The sequence below is a fragment of the Mytilus californianus genome, unplaced genomic scaffold, assembly GCF_021869535.1.
Source record: "Mytilus californianus isolate M0D057914Y unplaced genomic scaffold, xbMytCali1.0.p SCAF_5, whole genome shotgun sequence".
Classification (NCBI taxonomy): Eukaryota; Metazoa; Mollusca; class Bivalvia; order Mytilida; family Mytilidae; genus Mytilus; species Mytilus californianus.
In genome coordinates, this window is record NW_026262701.1 from 119650688 (window position 1) to 119678093 (window position 27406).

Consider the following 27406-nt stretch of genomic DNA (forward strand, 5'->3'; position numbering starts at 1 on the left):
ACTCTTTGTTTTTATTTTGCTTCCTGTAAATCCAGAGATATTTTGAAATACATTTACCATGTTTACCAGATGACACACAAGACGTAGTTATGTTACAAAACCTAGAATAACAACTAAGTTGATTCCATACTGATAAAGTAAGACTCTATCTTGTTTATTCGTTTGAAATTCGGTATGACGATGAAAAATATCCCTAAATGACTGAAAAAAGGCTCCCAGTTATCAGTTTAAGACAGTTAACAGATTGGGAAAGAGTCTTCTAAAACTTTACTTAAAGGGTACTATCCCCATTTATGGTATTATACCCAAATTAGGTTACCCATTTACTGTGATAAAAATTAAGTTTAATGATCTTTGGGGGGAGCAATAAATGACTATCGAATTCATGCACTTTCCCTTAAATCTACAGTAGTGTCTGGTAATTCCGCCCCTCCGGTAAATCCGCCCACTCCCATTTCTTCCGTAATTGTCACTTCTGTGAATATTTCTTTTGCTATTTTATTCATAGGATCTGTACTTATCATCACTGCATGTCAAATTTTAAAGAAAAATTCTTTATTACGAAAATATCTAGTGATATTTATAATGCAGTTCCTAAAGCTAACGATAATCATATTATTGCTTACAAAAATCATTTCTGACTTGAAATTTTTTTTTGGATTATCTGGAATCTCTTTATAAGTGTTCTATTAATAAATAGATCACCCTTTCCTTCCATAAACTTGTGATAAACTGGCCCGCCATACATACTTAAAAAACAAATATGACTGTTACATGTACATGTTACATGTTATTATACCCAACTTTGGGGTATTATACCTGAAAATAGGAATAATGCCACATTTAAGGATTTATACTCATAACTTTGATTTAATTTTCCTAAGTGGCTTTCTATGAGAAGTCCTGCGTCTTTACAGTATACTAAATCTAGTTTAGTTAGTAGCTTCCTTTCTCTTTCAGTTTTGATGATGATGTTTGTTGTCTTAGTTATGTTGTAGACTTCTTCTCTGATTGAAAATGGGTCCTATATAGAATTGATGAGAAATGTCCATTTATTAAACATTTTATCCTTATAGTTATTTGATCTGTAAAGGTGATCACATCACTGGTTTACAATGGAGCAAACCCTCTACTCTCTTATTTCTTCAAGAAGGTATAGCTCCAGAATTATTTGTAATTTGATGTTGGCTCACATGTTATGATGAAAACTTGTAAGACAGTGAACTTAATCTTCAACTTGCTTAGCTTGTTAAAAACATTGTTTTGGACTGTGATTTTCAGTCTTTTAAGCATTAATCTTTAAGTCTATTTTGATGTTCATTTCAGTGTTATCAAAGTAGATGGTCACTGTTTACTTAAACTTGGGATGTCAAATATTGTATTTAAAGATTCATATTTTTTCTTTATATTTCAGAATGAAGATGCATCAACACCAGATAATTTTAATATTTTTTCTAATCAATTTTACAAGAGTTATAAGTGGTAAGTAGTCTTTATAAATATTGGACCCTCTAGGTGAATCAGTAAAACATCTGTCTTGCTATTGAATTTTGAAACCAAGGACACTGGTGATTATGGATGGTTAGTTATGAAGTATCACTCTGTATATAATAGGTAATACACTACAGAGTGGTAAAACAGAGAGTTATCACCTCCAATCACCAGCAATCACCTTGATTCACATTGAATCACTGATCACTAGGAATCACCTTGTTTCACATTAAAACACTCATCACCAGCAATCACCCTGTTCCACATTGAATCACTCATCACCAGCAATCACCCTGTTCCACATTGAATCACTCATCACCAGCAATCACCCTGTTTCAAATTGAATCCCTCATCACCAGCAATCACCCTGTTCCTCAATGAATCACTCATCACCACTCACCAGCAATCACCCTGTTCTTCATGGAATCATCATCAGCAAGAGTGTTTTTTAACTGAATCAGCTTTTATAAAAGTAAGAAAATGTGGTATGATTGCCAATGAGACAACTCTCCACAAGAGACCAAATGATGTAGCACTTCAATAAATGTAAGCTATAGAAACAATACATACCAAAATATGGAGATATGTGGTATTATTGCAAATAACTTAAATATCCAAAGAGCTAAGGTCAGGGATGTAAGGAACTATTAGGTATCAGTTCAATCCTTTCACGCTTACATAATGCCTCTGAATACTTTACTTATTATAGAAATTACATTTGTGCATTTCTTTTGGTATTTTAAAGTGAAAATATACCTGAATCATTGTTGGTAAATGATGGGTCTAATTTATTCTTACTTGATAAATATTTTATTGTTTGTACAATGCAGTACATATTCCTTGTACAAGTGAGACAATGAAATAATGCTTTGAACAGTTGAACCATTATTGAATATACTTTATATTTCAGTAACTCACTACTGTCAAAATGGTAACACACAGACAATAAGTGGTGAGACTAGTGGCACTATCAGAACAGTCCTTACTGGTGAAAATAGCTATGACAACAACTTGAACTGTGGTTGGGTAATTGATGGAGGCTTGGGAAAACTGATCCAACTGTCCATCACACATGTTAATCTACAATTAGCACCGTCCTACTCGTCATGTGGGACATACGATCATCTCTCTATTATGGATGGTAAATATTACTTATTTTATTATCTGAAAAGTTCTTCTTTTGCCTATGATATCATTTGTAAATTAAATGACATTGTATATCCTACAGCTTTTGAAATATGTTGGATTAACAGAAGGATGCAGCAATGCAAGACCAAATTTTAGATATGAATTCTTTATCATTCACTTAACATAATAAGAAAAACTGGTCATACCTCAAATTTCTTTTAAAAGAAAAGGAGATGTGGGGTAAATATCAATTAGTCAGTTACCCAATAACAGAAAAAAAAACATCATAATTGCAACACACAATCTTCAACTGTCTACACAATATGTCAGTCTGTAAATCGTCTGAAGTCTATTAAAGTTGTGAACAATAAAACAGAAACATCAAAGATCTACAATTGAAACCAAATTTTCCTTATAACTAAAAACACTAAGATACAAGTATCCCACCTTTGTATCCACAACCTCTTCTAAACTGCTTGACAAGTTTTGCAGAATATTACTTTTGTGATGTTTTTTCACATCTATTTCATTTCTACATCAAAATGAATTCTGGGGTTAAATTTAAGCATGACGTGGACTTTGTCATATCCGCTTCTTTACCTTAAAGGGGCATTAGATACGATTTAGACAAAATTTGAAATATGAATCTTTTAGTTTCAAGTATTAATATAAGATGAATTTCGAAACAATATTTCGTTATTAGCAGTTAGTTTGGCCCAAATTTGTCAAAATAAGCTAAAAAAAAATGGCTGATGTATTATTGACTTGCATGTGAATAAATGGACCTCATATGAATCCGTATTTATGTGAACTTCAATTTGACCCCTTAGCTGGAGATGGGTTACACATGTACTAGGCATAAAGGTGCATGTTCAGCTACTAAAAGGAAAAGAATGTAAATATTGAAAGTGAAAAAAGGGTGTACCATTTCGTTGACCGATTCAATCCACGCAAATCATTTTTAAACTGGTTAAAACAATGATTTACTTATTTGTATGCCCCCGCCGTAGCGGAGGGGGCATTAAGTGTTACCCTTGTCCCTCTGTACGTCCGCACGTCCCAAAATTGGTTTCCGTTCTCTAACTTTAGTTTGCCTCAACCAAATGTTATGAAACTTATACACAATTCTTAAAATCACAAAACACAGATCAAGTTTGAATTTGGGTGGCATCACTTGTACCGTTCAAGAGTTATGCCCCTTTACAAATGGAAAAATTGCTGAATTTTTCGTTTTCCGTTCTCTATTTTGAGTTTGCCTCAACGAAATGTTATAAATCTTTTATATTATGCTTATTACCACAAAACACAGATCAAATTTGAATTATGGATGCGTCACTTTTACCATTCAAGAGTTATGCCCCTTTACAAATGGAAAAATTGCTGAATTTTTCGTTTCCGTTCTCTAACTTAAGTTTGCCTCAACCAAATGTTATGAAACTTATACACAATGCTTTTTACCACAAAAATCAGATCAAGTAGGAATTTGGGTACCCTTACTTTTACCGTTCTTTAGTTATGTCCCTTTATAATGTTATATGCAAGCGGGGGCATTATCTGTGTCCCATGGACACATTCCCCATTTATTTAAACTATAACATAAAATCAAACAGACCTAGAAAAATCCAATTGCATGTGGTCGCTATCTATTTACATTTATAATTATGTTTATATTGGGTTATATGACCGTCAGCAGTCTTCAGAGGTCATCTCGATGGTTAATTAGATGGCATCTAGACTAAAATACACACAAAATACTGATACATATTATTGAGTCCCTGCATTGTTAATTGTTTATTTTAGTATGTTCTAAATCAAATATGAGAATTTGAATCAAATCCGTGAACATGATTTTGACAGCTAATGCCCCTTTAACACCTAATCAGAATTTAATGAAACTTTCTTAGAAATATTCATCATATAATGTTGTGCATTTTTGATTTTGTTTCAAATTATCTTGGACTTAGCCATTGCCTTATCTTAGTGGTAATCATATTTAAATAAGATTTGTTGTTTTGTTAGTATTTCTGGATTACACTACTCACGTGCACATGTGTAATATGGAGGAGAAAGTTTTTGCAGTACAATGTATTAATGTACTTTTATTATTTTGATATGATTTGTAGGTGATGCAACAGTAACTGAAGCAATTACATCAATATGTGGAGAAAGAAATCCATATGAAGTGCTCAGCTCAGGACGATACCTCTATCTCAAATTTTACTCAAACGACAAAAACTTCTATGATCACAGTGGAATCACAGTTAACTTCCAAATTTTCAGTATGTTATTTGTAAATATAATGTTATGTATACCCCCAACTGTAGCTTGGAAATACAGATTCAACCTTGTATCTCTGTGCATCTGCATCCCGCAGAGTTGGTTAAGTTTGTTTTTTTACGACCGTTATTGTATATTTCTTTAAAGTCTTCTTTCTGTAAGTGGTATATAAGTTATATTTTACCACTGCAATCCTTTTGTATAAGTCAAAAATGTTAATTCCTTGTTGACTTTTGTATTTAAATATAATCAATGTAGAAGTTATTTTGGGTAGGATATTAAAATAAACTCATCAAAGATACCAGGCTTCATATTTTGTATGCTAGATGTGCATTTTTACTACAAAAGACTCATCACTTCATCAGTGACGCTAAATCAAAAAAGTAAAAAGGCCAAATAAGTATAAAGTTGAAGAGCATTTAGGACTCAAAATTCAGCACGGTTTGCCAAAAACAGTTAAGGTTATCTATTCCTGCCGTAGACATTTTGTATTTTGAACATTTTGTGTCCATGATCACATCTTCTATTATTAACCTGAATTCCTCATATATTTACAGATGAAAATGAGTGTCCACCTGATTGGACAAACCTGGACACTACTGATCAGTGTTATAGAATAAGACAGTCTCCTGTAGCAGGAGTTGATTGGAATTCTGCTTACGATAACTGTATGTTTAGCCAGGCCAACTTAGCTATTATAAGTCATCATGAGGTCTTTGATAATTTAAGAGGTAATGTATTACTGTGGTATCATAAGTAATCATGAGGTGTTTGATAATTTAAGAGGTAATGTATTACTGTGGTATCATAAGTCATCATGAGGTCTTTGATAATTTAAGAGGTAATGTATTACTGTGGTATCATAAGTCATCATGAGGTCTTTGATAATTTAAGAGGTAATGTATTACTGTGGTATTATAAGTCATCATGAGGTCTTTGACAATTTAAGAGGTAATGTATTACTGTGGTATTATAAGTCATCATGAGGTCTTTGATAATTTAAGAGGTAATGTATTACTGTGGTATTATAAGTCATCATGAGGTCTTTGATAATTTAAGAGGTAATGTATTACTGTGGTATTATAAGTCATCATGAGGTCTTTGATAATTTAAGAGGTAATGTATTACTGTGGTATTATAAGTCATCATGAGGTCTTTGATAATTTAAGAGGTAATGTATTACTGTGGTATTATAAGTCATCATGAGGTCTTTGATAATTTAAGAGGTAATGTATTACTGTGGTATCATAAGTCATCATGAGGTCTTTGATAATTTAAGAGGTAATGTATTACTTTGGTATCATAAGTCATCATGAGGTCTTTGATAATTTAAGAGGTAATGTATTACTGTGGTATCATAAGTCATCATGAGGTCTTTGATAATTTAAGAGGTAATGTATTACTGTGGTATCATAAGTCATCATGAGGTCTTTGATAATTTAAGAGGTAATGTATTACTGTGGTATCATAAGTCATCATGAGGTCTTTGACAATTTAAGAGGTAATGTATTACTGTGGTATTATAAGTCATCATGAGGTCTTTGAAAATTTAAGAGGTAATGTATTACTGTGGTATTATAAGTCATCATGAGGTCTTTGATAATTTAAGAGGTAATGTATTACTGTGGTATTATAAGTCATCATGAGGTCTTTGATAATTTAAGAGGAAATGTATTACTGTGGTATTATAAGTCATCATGAGGTGTTTGATAATTTAAGAGGTAATGTATTACTGTGGTATTATAAGTCATCATGAGGTGTTTGATAATTTAAGAGGTAATGTATTACTGTGATATTATAAGTCATCATGAGGTCTTTGATAATTTAAGAGGTAATGTATTACTGTGGTATTATAAGTCATCATGAGGTCTTTGATAATTTAAGAGGTAATGTATTACTGTGGTATCATAAGTCATCATGAGGTCTTTGATAATTTAAGAGGTAATGTATTACTGTGGTATCATAAGTCATCATGAGGTGTTTGATAATTTAAGAGGTAATGTATTACTGTGGTATCATAAGTCATCATGAGGTCTTTGATAATTTAAGAGGTAATGTATTACTGTGGTATTATAAGTCATCATGAGGTCTTTGATAATTTAAGAGGTAATGTATTACTGTGGTATTATAAGTAATCATGAGGTGTTTGATAATTTAAGAGGTAATGTATTACTGTGGTATTATAAGTCATCATTAGGTCTTTGATAATTTAAGAGGTAATGTATTACTGTGGTATTATATCATCTGGGTATTGAAAAATGAAATATTCTGTAAACATGGAAATTTTCACACTATTGTTTAGTAAGTAAAGGAGAAGTGTCAAGAAGGCCATTTATTTGGCCCTGAAAATTTAACTTTGTAATATTATATGCAAAAACCTAAAATTATGATATTGAATATGCAAACTTTTCTCTCTGCTGTTCATTTTAACCTTTTTGACAGCTTCAAAAAGTATGATGGATATTTACATTGATTGTTATTTTAACAAATTATAAACTCTTTGAAATAGTCATGAATATGCATGTGATGTCTGCCACAGTATGTTAAACAGCCATCATATATAGCTTTATAGCTTGCTGTTCGGTGTGAGACAAGGCTCCATGTTGAAGACCGTACTTTGACCTGTAATGGTTTACTTTTATTAATTTTTACTTAGATGGAGAGTTGTCTCATTGGCACTCATACCACATCTTCTTATATCTATCAATCAATTAATCAATGAATCAAAAGTAAATTTTTGATGAAATATGTAACAAGACTTTAATATAAAGACTTTCAACAAATAATTTAGTCATACATGTAATCAGTTAAGCAATTGAGAAATGTCACCTTGTCAACTCTTATTAAGTATCATTGGTTCTAAATTGGAGGATTTTTTTATAACATCATGATTTTAATGTCGAGCCTGCAACATTTATATTGCTAAAGCGAGACATAGCGATCCTAGATTCTGTCGTCGGCAGGATCAGTCTGTGGTTAAAAGTTTTTTTAGACATCAATAACTTTGTCAAACCTTCATGGAATTTGTTTGAATTTAGACAGAAGCTTGTTTATGACCAAAATACACTAACCAGAGCAAAATTTTGAAAATATTTATTTTCATTTTTCCGTATTTTACTGATAAATGGACTTATTTTTTTCATTTTTGTTGTTGAGAAAGTGCATTTTCAATGCCGCTTTCTGGAAATTATTAAGCCAATTATATCATTAATGGCATTTAAAAAATATACTACTTGTTTGAAGATTTCCCTTTCCATTCTTGTCAAAATCATTGAATTGCAAATGTTTCTAAAAATAGAAGATTTAAAAAAACTGACACTGTCTAAAGTTGAAATATCAAAATGATTTACATCAATATTGCAAAGTTCTCCATCTTTGGGCGATAGAATAGAAACTTTATAGTATTAAAGATTATAGAAATGAAAATAAAAATAAAAACAAAATATCGATAGTGAGGTTAGAAAAAATGTCAGACTAGCTACAAAATTAGCTTTATCACAACATCGACAATGCCTTGATTTTTACAGTTAACATTTAGATTCAGTCTGAGGTTAAATTTTTTCAGTCATCAATAACTTTGTCAAACCTTCATGGAATCTTATGAAATTTTGATAGGGCTTGTTTATGACCAAAATACAGTATCCAGAGCAAAATTTTGAAAATATTATTATTTTTTTTTTACATGATAAATTTGTAAACCTTCATGGATTGTTTATATGAAACTTGTACAGAGTCTTATCTTCAAGATAAATAGCATCTAAAGAAAAAGTTTGAATTTTTCTTTAAATTTTGTATTTTACTGATAAATGGATCACTTTTTAAGTCAACATTACACTTTTACACTGACAGCAGCAATTGTAGGCGAGACACAGAGTTCCGTGGAACCCCTTACAAATTTTTAAATATATAGTTGCTAAGAACATTATTTTAAAATAAACATTATGTAAAGTCAAGAATTTAAATGAACATAATTTGATTTGAAAAGATGTTCAGAATTTCAGATATTTAAATAGAACAAACAAAATTTTTCTTAATACTAGGTTCTGGTGGGTATTTGCTTCTTAGAAACTTAGATTTTGAAAGAGAAATTCTGAAAACAATTACTTCTTCATGTGCTGTTTGCCTGTTGCACACTGTAAATTGGATAAAACATGAAATGATACAGAAATAGTATTTTTATACGCCCGTCAAATTTTTGATGGGACGTATTATGGTATACAAATGTCCGGCGTCCGTCCATCTGTCCGTCTGTCTGTCCGGCGTAAACATGTTGCACCGTAACTTGAGAATGACTTATCCAAATTTCATGAAACTTAACATAGTTGTTTCTTATGATGGTCAAACAATCTGTATACTTTTTGGTGAAAATAAGATTAAAACTTTTTGAGTTACGGGACTTAGTAACTAAAACAGGTGTGTGTTTTTTTTCACATGTCGCGCTGTATCTCAAAAACAATTTATGATTATTGCTTAAAACTTTACACACTTCTTAATTATATTAATCTTAAGATCTGTATACTTTTTGTTGATGATTCAAAATTTTATTTTAGAGATATTTAGTATTTTGTTAAAAAAGGGGGAGGGGTTTTTCACATGTCGCGCTGTATCTTAAAAACAGTTTATGATTATTGCTTAAAACTTTACACACTTCTTAGTTATATTAACCTCAAGATCTGTATACTTTTTGGTGATGATTCAAAATTTTATTTTTGAGTTATTGAGTATTTTGTAAAAAAGGGGGAGGGGTTTTTCACATGTCGCGCCGTATCTCAAAAACGATTTATGATTATTGCTTAAAATTTTACACACTTCTTAGTTATATTAATCTAAAGATCTGTATACTTTTTGGTTTTGATTCAAAATTTTATTTTTGAAATATTGATTTTTTTTTTTTAAAAGGGGGGTTTTCACATGTCGCGCCGTATCTCAAAAACGATTTATGATTATTGCTTAAAATTTTACACACTTCTTAGTTATATTAATCTAAAGATCTGTATACTTTTTGGTTTTGATTCAAAATTTTATTTTAGAGATATTGAGTTTTTTGTAAAAAAAAAGGGGGGTTTTCGCATGTCACGCCGTATGTCAGAAACTATTTATGCTTATTGCATAAAAATTCACACACAAGACGACGGGCGTATCATGCGCTCATGGCGCAGCTTTTTTTTATTTATGTTTGTAAACAAAAGGTGTTTTTTTTTAAATCATTGATTTAAATGCTAAACACAGCAATATCATGTGTAGACTGTAGAGGTATGTCAACACATTTGTACCTACATTGATCTTTGTATTTCTTTATAGCTCATGCACAAAATGTGTCTGTGGCATCTGCATGGATTGGACTTACTGATATTGAAACAGAAGGAAAATTTAAATGGTTAAACAACAGTTATTTGACTGATTGGATTAGGTATGTTAGTAAACTATTAATAAAAGGATGTGGCAATTAGACAGCAACCCAGAAACAATCAATAGAAAATCATCTACAGGTCAATAGACAGTCGTTAATGAGAGACGATTATCAATTCAGGGTTTTGACCTTAACTTATTATTGACAATGATATTTCACTTGTTTGAAAGGTAAAATACTCGTCTATATGTAAATTGCATCAGAAATACCAAATATGGAACACATCAGCACTAGACGACTATTCTATGAAAAAAGTCATACATGACACCTTTCATGTATTACAATACATTAAACATCCCTAATTTTCAATTTAAACTTATTTCCATGATATGTACAGATATCATCACCATGTACATAACAAGCATCTAGCTACTGAATACAGACATATTTTCATCAATATTTTTGGAACAGAGATTGCTTTTAGAAAAATGTGTATATATTAAATTTTTTGTTTCAACATTAATTGTACATCTTGTGAATTTTTTATAAAAAAAAAAATCTTTACTGAAATAAGCATACTGGTAATCTGATTCAGGAATATTATGTTTTAGCATAGCACAAGTTGTTAGTTACTCTGATAGGGTCAAATATTGAAATCAAGAAACCAGTTACCATCAAAAAAGGTAATCATTCTCCAACCACAATAATTGATAGCAACGAAAATAAATTAATCCATAGTAATGCATGTTCATAATGTAAAATTTTGTTATTTCACTTTAGAACTGAGGGTATTGATGATGAAAAATTATGTTATTTCATTTTAGAACTGAGGGTATTGATGATGAAAAATTATGTTATTTCATTTTAGAACTGAGGGTATTGATGATGAAAAATTTTGTTATTTCATTTTAGAACTGAGGGTATTGATGATGAAAAATTTTGTTATTTCATTTCAGAACTGCGGGTAAAGAGGATGAAAAATATTGTTATTTCATTTCAGAACTGAGGGTTTCGATGATGAAAAATTATGTTATTTCATTTCAGAACTGAGGGTAACAATGATGACAGCGACTGTGCAATATTTAATTTTCATACTCAAAAGTTCCAATTTAAAGAATGTGAAAGAGACAAACACTTAGCAGTTTGTCAGAGAAATAAAGGTAAATACATTCTATAATTCTTTGGTTAGTTGACAATTTACAGAGTCTGGAAGTAAGTGAATGTATTCAAATTTGTTGGACATTTTGCCATTTATGTAAATCATATAACATTTTTATGATTTTCAGTGTTCTAGCTAGGATTTAAGTGCATAGGGGAACAGTTTTAAGACAAAAGGGCACAATAGCACAGTTTCTAGTTTGAAAAAGGACAACTTCATCATGTTTATATAGATCAAAACAATGATACATGTAATAATTAAATAAATTTAAATATTTCTATTTGACTTGTAGAACTTTTGGGTTGTAAAAAGATTTTCTAGTGGTTGAAATGATTATCTTTGCATTCAAAAGTATTTATTTCCCTCTATAAACAAATATGTATAGGACAGGACTTTTAAGGGCGGAGGACTGAGAGGAGTGCACAGAAAGAAGTCAATTAATGTTCCAGATACCATCAAAACTGCTCTGGACTAATCGAAAAATGTATTATAGTAGCTGCTACGAATTAGACTATAAGACAGATACTTTTGCCTTTGAGTCAGACACCACAAGGAACATGACTGTGGGGGTATTTCCAAACTAGGATATAGTTACCCTATATAATGGTTACAGTCTATACTCAGTCAGTGCATAAAAACATTTATCCTTTTTTGGGGGCTTCCAAACTTTCATTGATTTGCAATATGTTTTTTTTCTTACAGTTAACAAAACAACTATATTTTCAATACCAGTAGAGAAGGAAAAAGAAAGTAAGTAGATACATGCTAATTCATACATGCAACTCACCTCAAGTCACTTATATTCAAAACACTGCCATTGGAATTATTGGGTGCTGATTCATACATTTAATTTTCCTGTGCTTTTTTGTTGGTATCATACAGGATAAGTTCTATTCTAATGCACTAATGTTGTACTGACTGATAGATTTGACAACAACTAGTGCAAAATTTTCAATCTACTAAGGGAAGCTGCCATTTTGAATTCGGGAATTAATTGATTTCTGATTTTTTTCTATCATAAACAAAAAAGTCACAATATTCGCCAATAATCTTCTTTTTGTTAAATTTTATTAGGGCCCCGGCCCCGCCGAATGGCGGACGCCCTATAGTGATCAGTCTGTCCGTCTGTCCGTCCATAATAAATTGTGTCCGCTCTATATCTAGAGAACCGTTATGATTTAAAAGTTTATACTTGACATGTATATTAACCAACACCAGAGAGTGTGTCATAATGTATGTACAACTTCCTAGGTCAAAGGTCAAGGTCAAAAACTTTGGTTTTAGTTGACAACCCCATGTCCTATGGTAAAGATTGTGTTCCGCTCTATATCATGAGAACCGTTATGATTTCAAAATTTATACTTGACATGTATATAAACCAACACCAGAGGGTGTGTCATAATTTATGTACAACTTCCTAGGTCAAAGGTCAAGGTCAAAAACTTTGGTTTCAGTTGACAAGCCCATGTCCAATGATAAAGATACAAATTTTTTACCACACATTATTCACAGCGGGGCCCACAGAGATGGCTCCCATCTCAATGATATCTAGTTAAATTCTGAAACATACAATAAGCCAACAAAATCCTGTTTTTGTTTGATTCAAGAACCATACCTATATTGTCAAAATGTTTAGTTGCCAAAGAAGAGAACCATGTTTTTGCAGAATTTTCAATTTATGAAATTTTTACTTTGAAATAATAATAGGCAAAGCTTATACATTTTGTAATACAATAATTACAGCTTTCCTCTTATCTTGACTATTACTCAATAGATTTAGTTTGAAAATTCCATAATCAGTTAATTAAGTCTCCCAAACGAAGTTTGGGAAGACTTATTGTTTTTGCTCAGTTCTTATTATTATTATTATTCTTCTTCCTCTTCCTCTTCCTCTTCCGCCGCTTTTAAATTTGAACTTGTCCGCACCCGTTCTCCAAAACCGCTTGTCAGATTAACTTAGGATTTCACAATATGTTAGACTAACATGTCTAGTGGTGCAATCAGGGTTTTGTTTGTGCAATGGGGTTTATAAAGGGGTACTTTGAGGGGCAAAAAGAAAAGAGGGTTTTACTATAGAACCCTATGGGATTTTATTTTTTAAAATTTTCAAATGATTATAAATTGAAAACCGTTTGTGATAGACACAATCTTTTTAATTGAAAATGTTCTAAATGATAAAACCCATTAAATGAAATACAGGGTTAGTCCCCAGGGGTCATCCCCACCCCCTGCCATTTAAGAAAGTTCTAATACCTTGTAAGTGGTCAAGATCCCCACCCCTAAACCATATATATTCTGGTTTGTCATGCTAAGATGGTTTGAATGATATACAGGGTTAGTCCCCAGGGGTCATCCCGACCCCCTGCCATTTGAGAAAGTTCTAATATCTTGTAAATGGTCGAGATCCCCACCCCTAAACCATATATATTCTGGTTTGTCAGGCTAAGATGGTTTGAATGGTATACAGGGTTAGTCCCCAGGGGTCATCCCGACCCCCTGCCATCTGAGAAAGTTCTAATATCTTGTAAATGGTCGAGATCCCCACCCCTAAACCATATATATTCTGGTTTGTCATGATTAAGCACATGAAATGAAATACAGGGTTAGTCCCCAGGGGTCACCCCCACCCCATGCCATTTAAGAAAGTTCTAATATCTTGTAAGTGGTCAAGATCCCCACCCCTAAACCATATATGTTCTGGTTTGTCATGCTAAGACGGTTTGAATGATATACAGGGTTAGTCCCCAGGGGTCATCCCGACCCCCTGCCATTTGAGAAAGTTCTAATATCTTGTAAATGGTCGAGATCCCCACCCCTAAACCATATATATTCTGGTTTGTCATGATAAAGCAAATCAAATGAAATACAGGGTTAGTCCCCAGGGGTCACCCCCACCCTATGCCATTTAAGAAAGTTCTAATATCTTGTAAGTGGTCAAGATCCCCACCCCTAAACCATATATATTCTGGTTTGTCATGCTAAGATGGTTTGAATGATATACAGGGTTAGTCCCCAGGGGTCATCCTGACCCCCTGCCATTTGAGAAAGTTCTAATATCTTGTAAATGGTCGAGATCCCCACCCCTAAACCATATATATTCTGGTTTGTCATGATAAAGCACATGAAATGAAATACAGGGTTAGTCCCCAGGGGTCACCCCCACCCCATGCCATTTAAGAAAGTTCTCATATTTTGTAAGTGGTCAAGATCCCCACCCCTAAACCATATATATTCTGGTTTGTCATGCTAAGATGGTTTGAATGATATACAGGGTTAGTCTCCAGGCATCAGTAATGCATATAACTTTACTGGACCAAACCAATTTTCACTGGACTTTGCCCAATGTCAGGCGACCCTGGGAATTACGAATTATGGGAGCTTCGTTTGGGAGACTTCGTAACAGCATCCTGTTAAAATCATTTCTTGTTTATTTTATCATGCACTAAAAGTAGAAAGAAATTTCTTGGTGACAGTCATTCTTACCATTGCTGATTTCTCGTTTTGCAATTCACAAACGCTCCATGGCCAATGTAGAATAAGTTTGGTGAAGTTAAAGGTTAGGGTAACTTCATGTAAAGGAAAGGCTAGAGTTAATGGAGAGAAAGTATCATATATATAGTAAATGTATTTCTTGATACACTAGGTGTTCATTACATCAAATTTGAGACTTATGAATCAGGAATTGTTGTTAACTAGGATAAATTAGGTTGAATTTGTAACTATTTTATTCGTACGCTTATGTCATACTGTTTGCACTATGTATTTTGAATGTATGTTGGTTGCTTCAGCTACATATATCTGCTTTCCTTATTTACATACAAATTTAATTTTGTCTTCATTCATCAATACCACACATTCAATATTATTTTATGATGTGTCCTCCATTCCAGTATGCTTTGTTTCATCTAGTATGATCTGTTTTTTGTATGATGACGTGTGGTTGGATTATGAAGTGGCTAGACTGAATACCTATAATGATCTGTTTTGTGAATGATGATGTGTGGGTGGATTATGAAGTGGCTAGCCTGAATACCTATAATGATAGAAAGACTTCAAATGATTGTTTCGAGTTCTAAATTTTCCTCAATGTTTATGTCAACAATCCATTTCTTCCTTCGGGAATCCTAAAACTTTAAGACTAAAGTTCATTTAAATCCTATTTTAACATCAAGGTCATAGGAAGATGTTTATAGGCATTATAGTCATACTTCCATAGATGCAAGACTAGATTTAAAAACAAAAATGTGTATATAATGAATACATTAGCATTAGTGAATTCAGTATATATACATATATTTAAAAATTCATATCTCACACCTGTGTCTACATCATGCATAAAGTTTAGGATGTTTGTTGCTCTTGTTATTTTACTTTTTGTCAGATGTTGGGAGTCCTCTGGTTTCATCCATGTAGTGCCATTAAAAATTTTGCCAGCTAACCCCTACTTTTCTTTTTATAATTCTAATACATATTTAAAGCTATTTTTCAAAATCTTGTAAAATCTTTGTTATTTTGTTTATAGTTTTTGAAAGAAGAAAGGTACCAACGTTAAATGTAGGAAAACTCTAGAGAGATTACAGTCAGATTTTCAATGGCTTATATCTCAAAAAAAGGACAAGGATCTTTCATTTTTTTCTGCTTTTTTAGTTGTGTTAATTATATACTATCAATTTATAACAGTTATTTAAAAAGCATTTTATATTTAAACAGAGTAGCGAAATCCTAAAACCTAACTCATGATTGTTTTATTAGTGAATTTTGGGGGTTTTTTTTGTTTGTTTTTTTTTTTTTCCAAAGAGGACAGTTTTGAACAATATCAAGCGAGTGAATTTTAAAAACAAAAGTGCAGAAAACTAGACTCATTATAACAAATTCTCATACATTCTGTTCTTTTATATGAAAAAAAAGCATGTAGTTCTATTTTGCCTAACCTTTCTTCCCTTATTGCAGTGAATTTTAAATGTTAACAAATTTATTTATCTCCTTCAAACCAATGTGTGAAAAATTAAATTTACAGCAATGTACAAATCTAAAGCCCATATTTGTTTTTAAATTTCAGAGAAAGTGGACCATTTTAATTTAAGAATAGTCCTGATCATTGTGGGTATTCTGCTAGCCATTATTATTGTGGTCACTATCATTGTGTGTAAAAGAAAGAGGAAATATAGATATAAACAGGCACATCGTTCAATAGAAATGGATTCTGTACAAGATGGAGAAGAGACACCTAGACTTGTCTCTACAAACTATACCGAAGGTCCACAGATCGACAATAAGACATCTCTACCAGAAGGCACCATTCATCCATCAGCACCTCCATCTTATGACCATGTGATGGGTGGCCATGCTTGATAGTGACAATGACATTGTGTAATTTCTTGTTGGTGCTATCCTAGAAAACCATCCCAAATATATCACCAAAGTGCAGGTCTATAGAAACTTGATTTAGACAATGACAATGTGTTCTTTATTGTTAATTAGTGCTTACATTCATTACAAAGATCACAAGAAATCCATACTAATTTTATCACCTAAGCGCAGGTCTATGGAAGCTTATATATGTATTACTTAAACCATCATATGGCCACACCACTTGTACTCGTGAACGCATACATCCAAATTATTCTTGGAAATTTTAGCTAACACCTGTCTGTTACTGTACCTTGTTCTACCAACTTGTACAGATTTTTCTTCAGGACATAAGTTGTGCACCTCCTATTTTAATTTTTGCTCTGATTTATTTTTGGGTAGTCCTTTTCCAAAACATGGACTTCTGTTTATATTACTAGTATTTGGAGATGGCAGACAACACACGTCTTCCCAAGACTGACACATTTTTCAAGACATTGAACTTGATTCTTAAGATTAATTAATTTAATGCTCAATATTGCACACCTTATTGCTCAATATTTTTCTATTTATAGATTATAGAAATGTTTTTTGCATATTAATTATTACATTATTGTACATTAAATTAAGTATATATTACAAACACATATTTTTAGATAAAAGTAATTCATAAATGGAACACTGGTCCACACACCCTTTCCAAACAAGCATGTGGATACATTATTCAGAGGCATTATTACTTGATATGAATATATTTATCCTTTTATAATTTTATTTGAATATTTCTTTTATTCTTAATAAGTCAATTGATTGATTTAGATAGCATCATAAATTTCCTGAATTACTAGTTAGTTATATTCAGAAATAGTTATGATGATATAGCAAAAATGATATTTTTGAATAATAAAATGCATTATATGTCTTGTCATTATTTTCCATATACTAGTTAATTTTTAAAAAATGAATATATTGTACCAAACATTGTTTATTTGGGCTGTTAAATTTGTTTGTTTCAAGTCAAACAAATTCCAGAAACTAACCATATTTTATGCTGAATTATTTTTGTATTTCTATATTTAAAAAGCACCTAACATTTGTAAAAATGCTTCAGTAAGGGAAAAATAAAGTTTGAGACATAATTCAGATGAATCATTTAAAAAAAAAACTTAAAAGACACAGGGATACTTGTACTGACTATTAATTGAATATTTTTTTCATTTTAGAGATTATTCAAAACAAAGATATAATTTATCATTAAGATCCTTAATGTATTAACCCATGATTGTCATTTTTGTGATTTTGAGAAAAGTTGGGGATTGAGTTAAGATCTTTAAAAAAATTCTTTAAACGAAACTTAGGTTACCTTGTTTTTTTTCAAGAAAAGATGAGGTTTGAAATTTGGAGTTTTGTTAATTTTAATTTTCTGACAACTTTTAATAATTTTAGAAACTAATTTTTTCAGCAATAAAATAGTCAAAATTGGTTATATGAAAGCTCTAATAAATGTGCATTTACAAAAGATAACATTACATTTTAGTTATAATCTCCCTTGAAACTGAATTGACCTTAACAATGTTAATATTCTAATGTTAAATTAGCTATTATTCTTTATTTATAATTTTTGTAAATTTATATGTGGAATAGATGTGTTTATGATAAAAACAAATCAGATCTGATGTGTGAAAAGATTTTATTTATTGTTGATGATCCTGGGTATTTATTGAAACATAAATTTAATTTGTACATGTGTATTTTTTATTGTTTTATAATTTTACACCTCATAGCTTAGTTTTGTAATGAAGACAATTTTGTATGATATTTGAAATGTATGTATGTTTTTTTTTCTGTGTTTAGTGAGTTTTTCCTTTACATATCAACATATCCATATTGCTTTATGTCTAACTTTATTAAAACTGATTAAAATGAAGCATTACTTCAGTTTGATACTTCTGTAAGTAATATTTATATTTTTTTCATTAAATCAAGTATTTACTATTGTGATGTCAACCCCCAAATCGACTTATTTACAACAGAGACATTTGTACACATGCTTGTTTTTTAAGGAGTTTCCAGTAGAGTTTTTATCATAATTTAATGCTCATTTCTGTGCAGATAATATAGACGTCATTCGTGTCATATCATGTCTTGGAATGTTACCATTCAGGGTTTTGATGTTCCTTTTTAGAGATTTTTTTATTTCATAGAAGTCATTAAGAAAAAATATATAATTAATATCCTCTTTCATAATTATATGACTCCCTATGTGATATTTTTATGCCCCCGCCGTAGTGCAGGGGGCATTAAGTTTTACCCTTGTTTAAATATATTTTTCAACTTCTTAATATGCTTTATATATTAATTTTTATACCATAATTATTGTAATAAAATGTTTTAAGAAAATCATATCTTATTTCTTTGTAGAAGTAATGATTGGTTAATTGATAAGTGCTTAAAGTCCAGTAGCAAATACTGCATGCTTATTCAGGACCAATGTTTAATGAATATACCAACTTGTTTAGATAAATTTTTATACGACCGCAAAAAATTTTGATTAATATACATGCTCAATATTGCTAATCTTATTGCTCAATAGTTTTCTATTTATAGTTCATGTGGTATATTGGTATCACGTCGTCGTCGTCAGCGTCGTCCAAAGACAGTATGTTTCCGGACAATAACTTTAGTATAATTAAATAGAAATCTATGAAATTTAAACACAAGGTTAATAACCACACAGGAAGATTGGGATTGATTTTGGGGGTTATGGTCCTAACAGTTTAGGAATTAGGGGCCAAAAAGGGGCCCAAATAAGCATTTTTCTAGTTTCCAGACAATAACTTGTGGAACGGTGCATGGATCTCTCTGAAATTATACCACAAGTTTCCATACCACAAAGGGATGTTTAGGATTTGCTTTGGGGGGGTTATAGCTCAAACTGTGTAGGAATTAGGGGCAAAAAAGGGGAAAAACAAGGGTTACTTGTTAATGGACAATTACTAAAGACAATTTAAAAGCAGTGTAAGGGAGGTAATCCAAACACAACGTTTTGATTACCTCCCTTACACTGCTTTTAAATTATGTATAAAGATATGTTGTATTGTCTTGGATGACTAGCTGTCAATTTATTTTTAGAAGTTACTATCAAGGAATATTAATTTTAGCCATGATTATGTATGTCATTTTCTATTTTAAGACTATTATGATGTATTTAAATGGGTAATTATGGTTGCAAACTCCATTGGAAATTTGAATTGAGATTATGACCATATCTTGAGGGAAAGAATTTTTTTTGGGGGAAAAGGGGGGGGGGGGGGGTAAAAAGAAATTGTGGATGGTCAATTTTTTCTTATTTCAGATTTCAGAAATTAAAAAGAAAAATTCTTCAAATATTATTGTTTTTGCAAAAAAAAAGTTAGGGGGTGGGGGGGGGGGGGGGGTGGATCAATAGGCAACAGCATAGTGTATTGCACAATTAAGTGTCAAATATCTAATTACAATCCAAATTCTGACCTGTATCAAGCGCAAATATTGTGTCCTTTTTTGCCCCAACTGTTCAGGGTTGGACCTCTGCGGTCATATCCAGCTGTGCTCGGCAAAGCAATTTATTTATTTGGGTAGGATATTAAAAAAAACTCATCAAAAATACCAGGCTTCAAATTTTGTATGCTAGATGCATATTCTACAAAAGACTTATTGCTTCATCAATGAAAAAGAATCAAGAGACCACGTTTTTTGCTCAAACTCACAAATGTTTACTTGGCACAGCAAATATATATGTAATTGTCCTATTAATTGAGTACTTGCATGTGGTATTTGTCATTGGATGTTAATCAACCTTCAATCAATCATTTCTGAGATTCAATAGTTTAAGTTGGGACTACAATGCATGCCAGTCAATTTCAATGAAACAATTGATTGCATTATAATTGGTGAAGAAGTAAATGTAATCTAGGTACACTGTAATTCTGTCTAAAGGACACAATATAAATGATGCCAGTGTTTCAGTATGGATAGTCTACATAGTAAAAGTATAAAATAATATAGATTATAGATTACAAAGAAGTTAATGTAATCTAGGTACATTGTTATTCTGTCTAAAGTAATCTAGGTACATTGTTATTCTGTCTAAAGTAATCTAGGTACATTGTTATTCTGTCTAAAGGACACTATATAAATGTAATCTAGGTACATCGTTATTCTGTCTAAAGGACACTATATAAAAGTAATCTAGGTACATTGTTATTCTGTCTAAAGGACACTATATAAATGTAATCTAGGTACATTGTTATTCTGTCTAAAGTAATCTAGGTACATTGTTATTCTGTCTAAAGGATATTATATAAATGTAATTTAGGTACATTGTTATTCTGTCTAAAGGATACTATATAAATGTAATCTAGGTACATTGTTATTCTGTCTAAAGGATACTATATAAATGTAATCTAGGTACATTGTTATTCTGTCTAAAGGACACTATATAAATGTAATCTAGGTACATTGTTATTCTGTCTAAAGGACACTATATAAATGTAATCTAGGTACACTGTTATTCTGTCTAAAGGACACTATATAAATGTAATCTAGGTACACTGTTATTCTGTCTAAAGGACACTATATAAAATGTAATCTAGGTACATCGTTATTCTGTCTAAAGGACACTATATAAAAGTAATCTAGGTACATCGTTATTCTGTCTAAAGGACACTATATAAATGTAATCTAGGTACATTGTTATTCTGTCTTAAGTAATCTAGGTACATTGTTATTCTGTCTAAAGGATATTATATAAATGTAATTTAGGTACATTGTTATTCTGTCTAAAGGACACTATATAAATGTAATCTAGGTACATTGTTATTCTGTCTTAAGTAATCTAGGTACATTGTTATTCTGTCTAAAGGATATTATATAAATGTAATTTAGGTACATTGTTATTCTGTCTAAAGGACACTATATAAATGTAATCTAGGTACATTGTTATTCTGTCTAAAGGATACTATATAAATGTAATCTAGGTACATTGTTATTCTGTCTAAAGGACACTATATAAATGTAATCTAGGTACACTGTTATTCTGTCTAAAGGACACTATATAAATGTAATCTAGGTACATTGTTATTCTGTCTAAAGTAATCTAGGTACATTGTTATTCTGTCTAAAGGATATTATATAAAAGTAATCTAGGTACATTGTAATTCTGTGTAAAGGATACTATATAAATGTAATCTAGGTACATTGTTATTCTGTCTAAAGGACACTATATAATCTAGGTACATTGTTATTCTGTCTAAAGGATATTATATAAATGTAATCTAGGTACATTGTTATTCTGTCTAAAGGACACTACATGTATATAAATGATGTCAGTGTTTCAATATGGATAGTCTACATAGTAGAAGTATAAAACAATATGGATTTAGATTACAAAGAAGTTAATGGCATGGGATAGTTCATTGCTTTGGACCATGTTACTTTACCTGGGTTTTACTGACCTTGACGTTATATTTATGTTTTATTGGTCAATGTAAAGTCTTTGTAATTAGGTCATTTTAAACTATAAGTAGTAGGTCAACACTTTTTGGTGTTTAGACTGATTGTGAGGAGTACTTGTCTGTCTGCCAGGGTTCATGGAACAATGATAATGATAACTTACCTGTAGTAAAACCTTGATCTTGAAGATTTTCAACACAAGATTCAATTCTAATCAGTAAGCAGACAAGACATTTCAGTATGTGCACTCTTGTTATAAAGTTTTATAAATACATGTATGCATATAGAAATTTGAAACAGCAACCCCGAAACAATTTCACACACAAAAAACAAAAGATATCTCTCAAAAAAACTCATCATAGATACCAGGATTAAAATTTTGTACACCAGACGCGTGTTTCGTCTACAAAAGACTCATCAGTGACACTCCAATCAAAAAAGGTAAAAATATCCAAATAAAGTACGAAGTTAAAGAGCATTGAGGACCCAAAATTCCAAAAGGTTTTGCCAAATAAGCTAAGATAATCTATTCCTTGGGTAGAAAATCCTTAGTATTTCGAAAAAAATTCTAAGTTTTGTAAACAGTTAATTTATAGTTGTGACCGTATCAATGATAATTCATGTCAACATAGGACAATGAATAGACAGGTGTCTTAAGAATATTTCAAGCATTTAAATTTTCCCAAGTCTTAACCATGTGAATAAATCTTACAGAGATTATCAAAAATCTGCTTTCAACAAAAGTTTGTTAAACCTAATCCCAAACCTTGAATCTCTAGACTTAACAAAATGGAAAAGAACGGATATGGTGGAAATATTCATGACTCAAAATCACTACATGCACATAAAAAAACAAAAGCAAACAAACACAGCTGTTTTTGCTGTTCTTTATCTGTACATTTGTTCTGCCATTTAATTATTTTATTTTGTTATGATAATTTTATTTTTATACCACCCTCAATCTGAAGCAGGCAATTTTCTACTTCATTTGGTGTCTTGAGGAGAGTTGCCTCATTGGCAGTCATACCACATCTTATTTATATATTTATTATAAATTATCTTTATTTTACCTGTGTTACCTATAAAATGAATGCATGTAAATGTAATCAAAAGCTGCGCGCAAACATAAAAATTTTAATTCCTAAATGCCAGCAAATGTAATGCGCCCATTTATATAGTGTATACAGTGATTAGGTTGCCCAATCCCTTTGTACTTCAGTCGTATATTTATATCAGCAACTAGTCCGGAACCTCTTGACGCAAATTTGGGAAGTTTTGACAGGGTTGTACTGCAGTTGGTTGGCTGATCAGGCAACTCCAGCTGTTTCCGTTCAAAAGCTTATCAACCAATGCTTTTAAAATTTTGATTTATTGTTACTGATGACAAAATGGAGGTCCACTTCAATATTGATGATTTTCACTATTACAGTTGAAGAGTTAGTCCTTTATTGTTTGGAAATTTGAACTTAATATCATTTCCATGCAATAAACATGTGCAAAAATTTGTATTTATAAATTATGCATTATCATCAGGTGTTGAAGATAATAAATGACTTTGTAATATAATGTTCTTCTTTCCCTTTTTAAACAAAGCCATGTTCTTATTCAAATAGAACATAGGGTGCAAGTGATTGACGTTACAATTGTTGTAATTTGAACAAAGCCAGAGATCAAAATGGACATTTGTGTTGGTGTTGCTTGTTAAGAAATTATATAAAAATAATTCTAAAAGTAAGTTTTCATGTATTTGTTCATATTTTAATCGAAAAACAGCTGGGTTTCTTTAAAGTTTTGGCTTTTTCAAATCAAAATGGTTGTCTTTTGAAAGTTTCTCATAGGTACACTTTGAAGTACAAATGTTCAAAATTTTCCCAATTAGAATCCAAATAATTCTATTATGCCATGCACTATTCTCATTTCAATATGGGTAAACATTATATTTGTCAACATTTTACACTTTGTAATGTTTGGTATAAAGATATTATTATAACAAATAAAATGTGAACCCATGTTAAAACAAGCATAGAGCATGGCATGAAAGAATTATTTCTTAAAAATAAATACTGTAAATTTAGAAATTATTGTGAGGTTTTTATTTCTGCGAATTACTGGACTGGTTGAGAATAATAAAAACTCACTTTTATCTATATATCTGTATGCAGGTTTTCCTGAAATCGCAATCTCACATTTTTGTCCTTTCTTTGAAAATCGCAATATTAAATGTACGCAATAATTTCTGAATTTACAGTAGTGGCAATTAATAGTGAATTTACAGTAATGGCAATTAAAAGTGAATTTATAGTTACTACAGTAGGAAATTCTAGCTTAGTAATTCCAGCAAACTCCTCAGATGACTCCAATTGTCTAGATAGATACAAGTACATACTGCTCTTCATTCATTATTGTTGAAAAATTACATGGATATTTTTTTTTCAGATACAGAAGCTATATCCCTACGCTGGCAGATTATTCTGGGAATATCAGGAGGTGTAATCATTGTAATTATTTGTTTTGCATTGTACTGCAAATTTCACAGAACAAAACCCACTTCCCCTGGATCAGAGAATAATGCAAGTCGTAGCTCACGATACCAGCCCCAGGAACCATCATATACTCATCAAAGTTATCCAGACAGAACACCAAGAAGAGAAACAAACAATCCTCAGTACAACAACCTGAACCAGACAACTGATTCTCCGCCTCCATATGCAGATATTCCATTCAACAACACAAACAGTAGACCAGCTGTTCACATTAATCCTCAAATTAACCTTAATGTGACAGTTAACTCTAATGGTGATCAGCCACCGTCTTACACATTTAGTGCTCCTACTGTATAAAAGAGTATCCCTTGTCAAGACCTTTTGTTGCAGAGATTTGTGATAGTAAATCAAATGCATGTACAACGTGTACTTTTAATGCTCCTTTTTAAAATCAAAACCTAGGCGTTAGTAACTTATTATTATGCACAAGACTATGAACCAACTTATATTTGTTAGCAATTTATTTTTGTGACTGTTGCAATTAGAATATAAACACAAATGTAAATAGTGGCTCAAATATATTTCAAGATTGGATCTTTTCTTTAATATAGGAAAACACGAACAAATTTAGAAAATCGAGAATATAAAAAATTCTCTCAACATGAAAAAAAGTATCTGCCAAAATATTATTTGGTTTACAGTATATTCTATTTTGATGTTTGTGTTATTTTTATATGGCTTCATAATATAATTGTAATGTTGTAACCTGTCTTTCATCATGTTTTGTTTTATTTTGTATACAGTAGAAAACATTCATGTACTAACCAATTTTCTTGTAACTGTTCAGTCTATTGAATATTATTTACAAGCTGTTCAAAGACAATTGTCAAGTGTTGTAATTAGTAAAAACAAATTAGAACTTACCCTTGAATTTACTTGTTCCACCACAGCATTTCTTATTCAACCCCCTAGAAATTTATAACAGATCTTGTTAAAACTAAAGTAGCATTGGCATCTGGTAAGAAAATTGGTTTAAAATGTATTTACTACTAGTATACATTTTTTATGTCAAAATTCACATTTTTATTTCACATTTTGTCTGCTTTATGTTTCCATGAAGTTTTGATATATCCCATCACTTACTTGCCAGGGTATATAGACTTACTTTTATCAGGTTGTCAATTTTGTCATTTCTAAATTTAAGTTGTCCAGATTTGTTTTTGTTATGCCTGTATATGTTGAGCTTATTTGTTATTTATTAATGTATACTGTTGAGTTACATATCATGTTCAAGTTTGTTAGGGACAACCTACTTTTCTAGGATCCTTAAGCCCCTAAACACATAGAAAACTTAATGAAAATTGTAATTGTCCAGAATTTTTTCATAATGCCTGTAAATTTTTAGCCAAACTTGATTTATAAGTGTGAAATGCTGAGGTACAGATTGGGTACAGGTTTGGTTTTGTTCAAGATTGACTACTTTTCATAGAATTAAGACCCATATGAAATATGATGAACATTGTAAGGATCAGCAAGATAATGTCTACAAATGGGTCAACATGAGTGAAAAGTTATACAACTGCTTATAGGAGCCTTTGTCCTTAAATGACTATATTAACTCATTCTTTTCTCCCTTTTTAACTATTATCTTTCAAAGTATAGTGGATCGAGAGAAAAGTAACAGTAAATATGACTTGCAAGAGAAGGTCTACAAACTTCAAACATTTAAAAATGATTAAGTATTTATTACTCATTTTAGGTTATTTGGCTTTTATCTTGAAAACCCTCTACATAGACATGTAAAATAAATGAAATTTGGTCTTTACATTGATGAGTGATTTAGGTTCAATGAAATCTCTACTTTATTTTGCATGTTATCATTGATTGTATGATAATTATGTAACAGAGAAGCTTCTTTTGGTGTATTTTTATTATAATTGTTATATGATTGTGTTGTTTTGTTGATATATAACTGTACTTACATTTCTTTCATGTGATATAGTTTGGTGATAATAAAAGGCATTATCGTCATTTTGAAATCTTTAAAAATAAGATATCTATTTGATTTTACATTATATATTTTTTTTATACAAATTTTTACCACAGAGTACATAATAAAAGGTCATTCAAACTCAATTATTTAATTTTATGTTTTTCTTAAATATTTATATTTTAATATGAATAAAAGAGAAAGGAAAGTCTATGTAATATTGAAATAGAAAATCATTGAAAAGCAAAGATAATTATTATGGCTGAATTGTATGAGTATGTCAATGGATCAAGGAATTAATATTTTCCTCTTTTGTTTGGTGAACCATGCATTCTTTATTTGCTTTGGTTAATGTAGAAACAATCAATTGTCAAACTGGCATATTTTGTTACCTGTTCTTCATATATATATAAAGAACAGGAAATAAATTGCCCGACAGTGAAAATTGTAACTCGTAACAAGGGAGGTGAACAAAGGTCATATTAATTTCATGGTCTATTTTTAAAATTCTAAATCCATTGATTCTTGTAAAATAGTTTAGCTATGCTGATATGTTTTCTTTTATAAATCATGAACTGTTTCTCATATTCATTTAAACTATTATATATTTTTTAAAGATACTTGTAATAAAATTTGTTTGAAAGTTCTGTTGTATTGTCTTTCTTGCCTGTATGCTACATCTTAAAGCA

At 31.0% G+C, this 27406-nt stretch overlaps 1 protein-coding gene and 1 long non-coding RNA gene across 12 annotated transcripts; both read left to right on the forward strand.

The window, feature by feature from the left end:
* The first annotated feature begins 1 nt into the window (after nucleotide 1).
* On the forward strand, nucleotides 2-27364 carry LOC127700880 (uncharacterized). Of its 4 annotated transcripts, none has more exons than XM_052204581.1 (10): nucleotides 2-137; nucleotides 1415-1482; nucleotides 2402-2632; nucleotides 4743-4898; nucleotides 5454-5608; nucleotides 5664-5682; nucleotides 10198-10306; nucleotides 11291-11406; nucleotides 12108-12155; nucleotides 24681-27364. In XM_052204581.1, the coding sequence occupies exons 2-10, from the start codon at nucleotides 1416-1418 to the stop codon at nucleotides 25082-25084; spliced, it is 1305 nt and encodes a 434-aa protein (XP_052060541.1). In that variant the 5' UTR covers nucleotides 2-137; nucleotide 1415; the 3' UTR covers nucleotides 25085-27364. The 4 variants fall into 4 exon arrangements, with proteins under 4 accessions (XP_052060541.1, XP_052060542.1, XP_052060540.1 ...); XM_052204582.1 differs by lacking the exon at nucleotides 5664-5682 and adding an exon at nucleotides 7039-7057; XM_052204580.1 differs by lacking the exon at nucleotides 5664-5682 and having other exon boundaries at nucleotides 5454-5627.
* On the forward strand, nucleotides 20891-22135 carry LOC127700882 (uncharacterized). Of its 8 annotated transcripts, XR_007981756.1 has the most exons (5): nucleotides 20891-20939; nucleotides 20986-21031; nucleotides 21109-21154; nucleotides 21555-21600; nucleotides 21678-21878. It is a non-coding gene; the product is annotated as an uncharacterized LOC127700882 (long non-coding RNA). The 8 variants fall into 8 exon arrangements; XR_007981752.1 differs by lacking the exon at nucleotides 21109-21154; XR_007981751.1 differs by lacking the exons at nucleotides 20986-21031; nucleotides 21109-21154 and adding an exon at nucleotides 21201-21338.
* Nucleotides 27365-27406: the final 42 nt, after the last annotated feature.

Excerpts from the sequence above, each read along its gene's own strand:
- LOC127700880 (XM_052204580.1), top strand. The coding sequence starts at position 1,416 with ATGAAGATGCATCAACACCAGATAATTTTAATATTTTTTCTAATCAAT. Across the intron at positions 11,407-12,107 it reads AGTTTGTCAGAGAAATAAAG|TTAACAAAACAACTATATTT; the intron begins GTAAATACATTC and ends TTTTTCTTACAG. Across the intron at positions 12,156-24,680 it reads AGTAGAGAAGGAAAAAGAAA|ATACAGAAGCTATATCCCTA; the intron begins GTAAGTAGATAC and ends TTTTTTTTTCAG.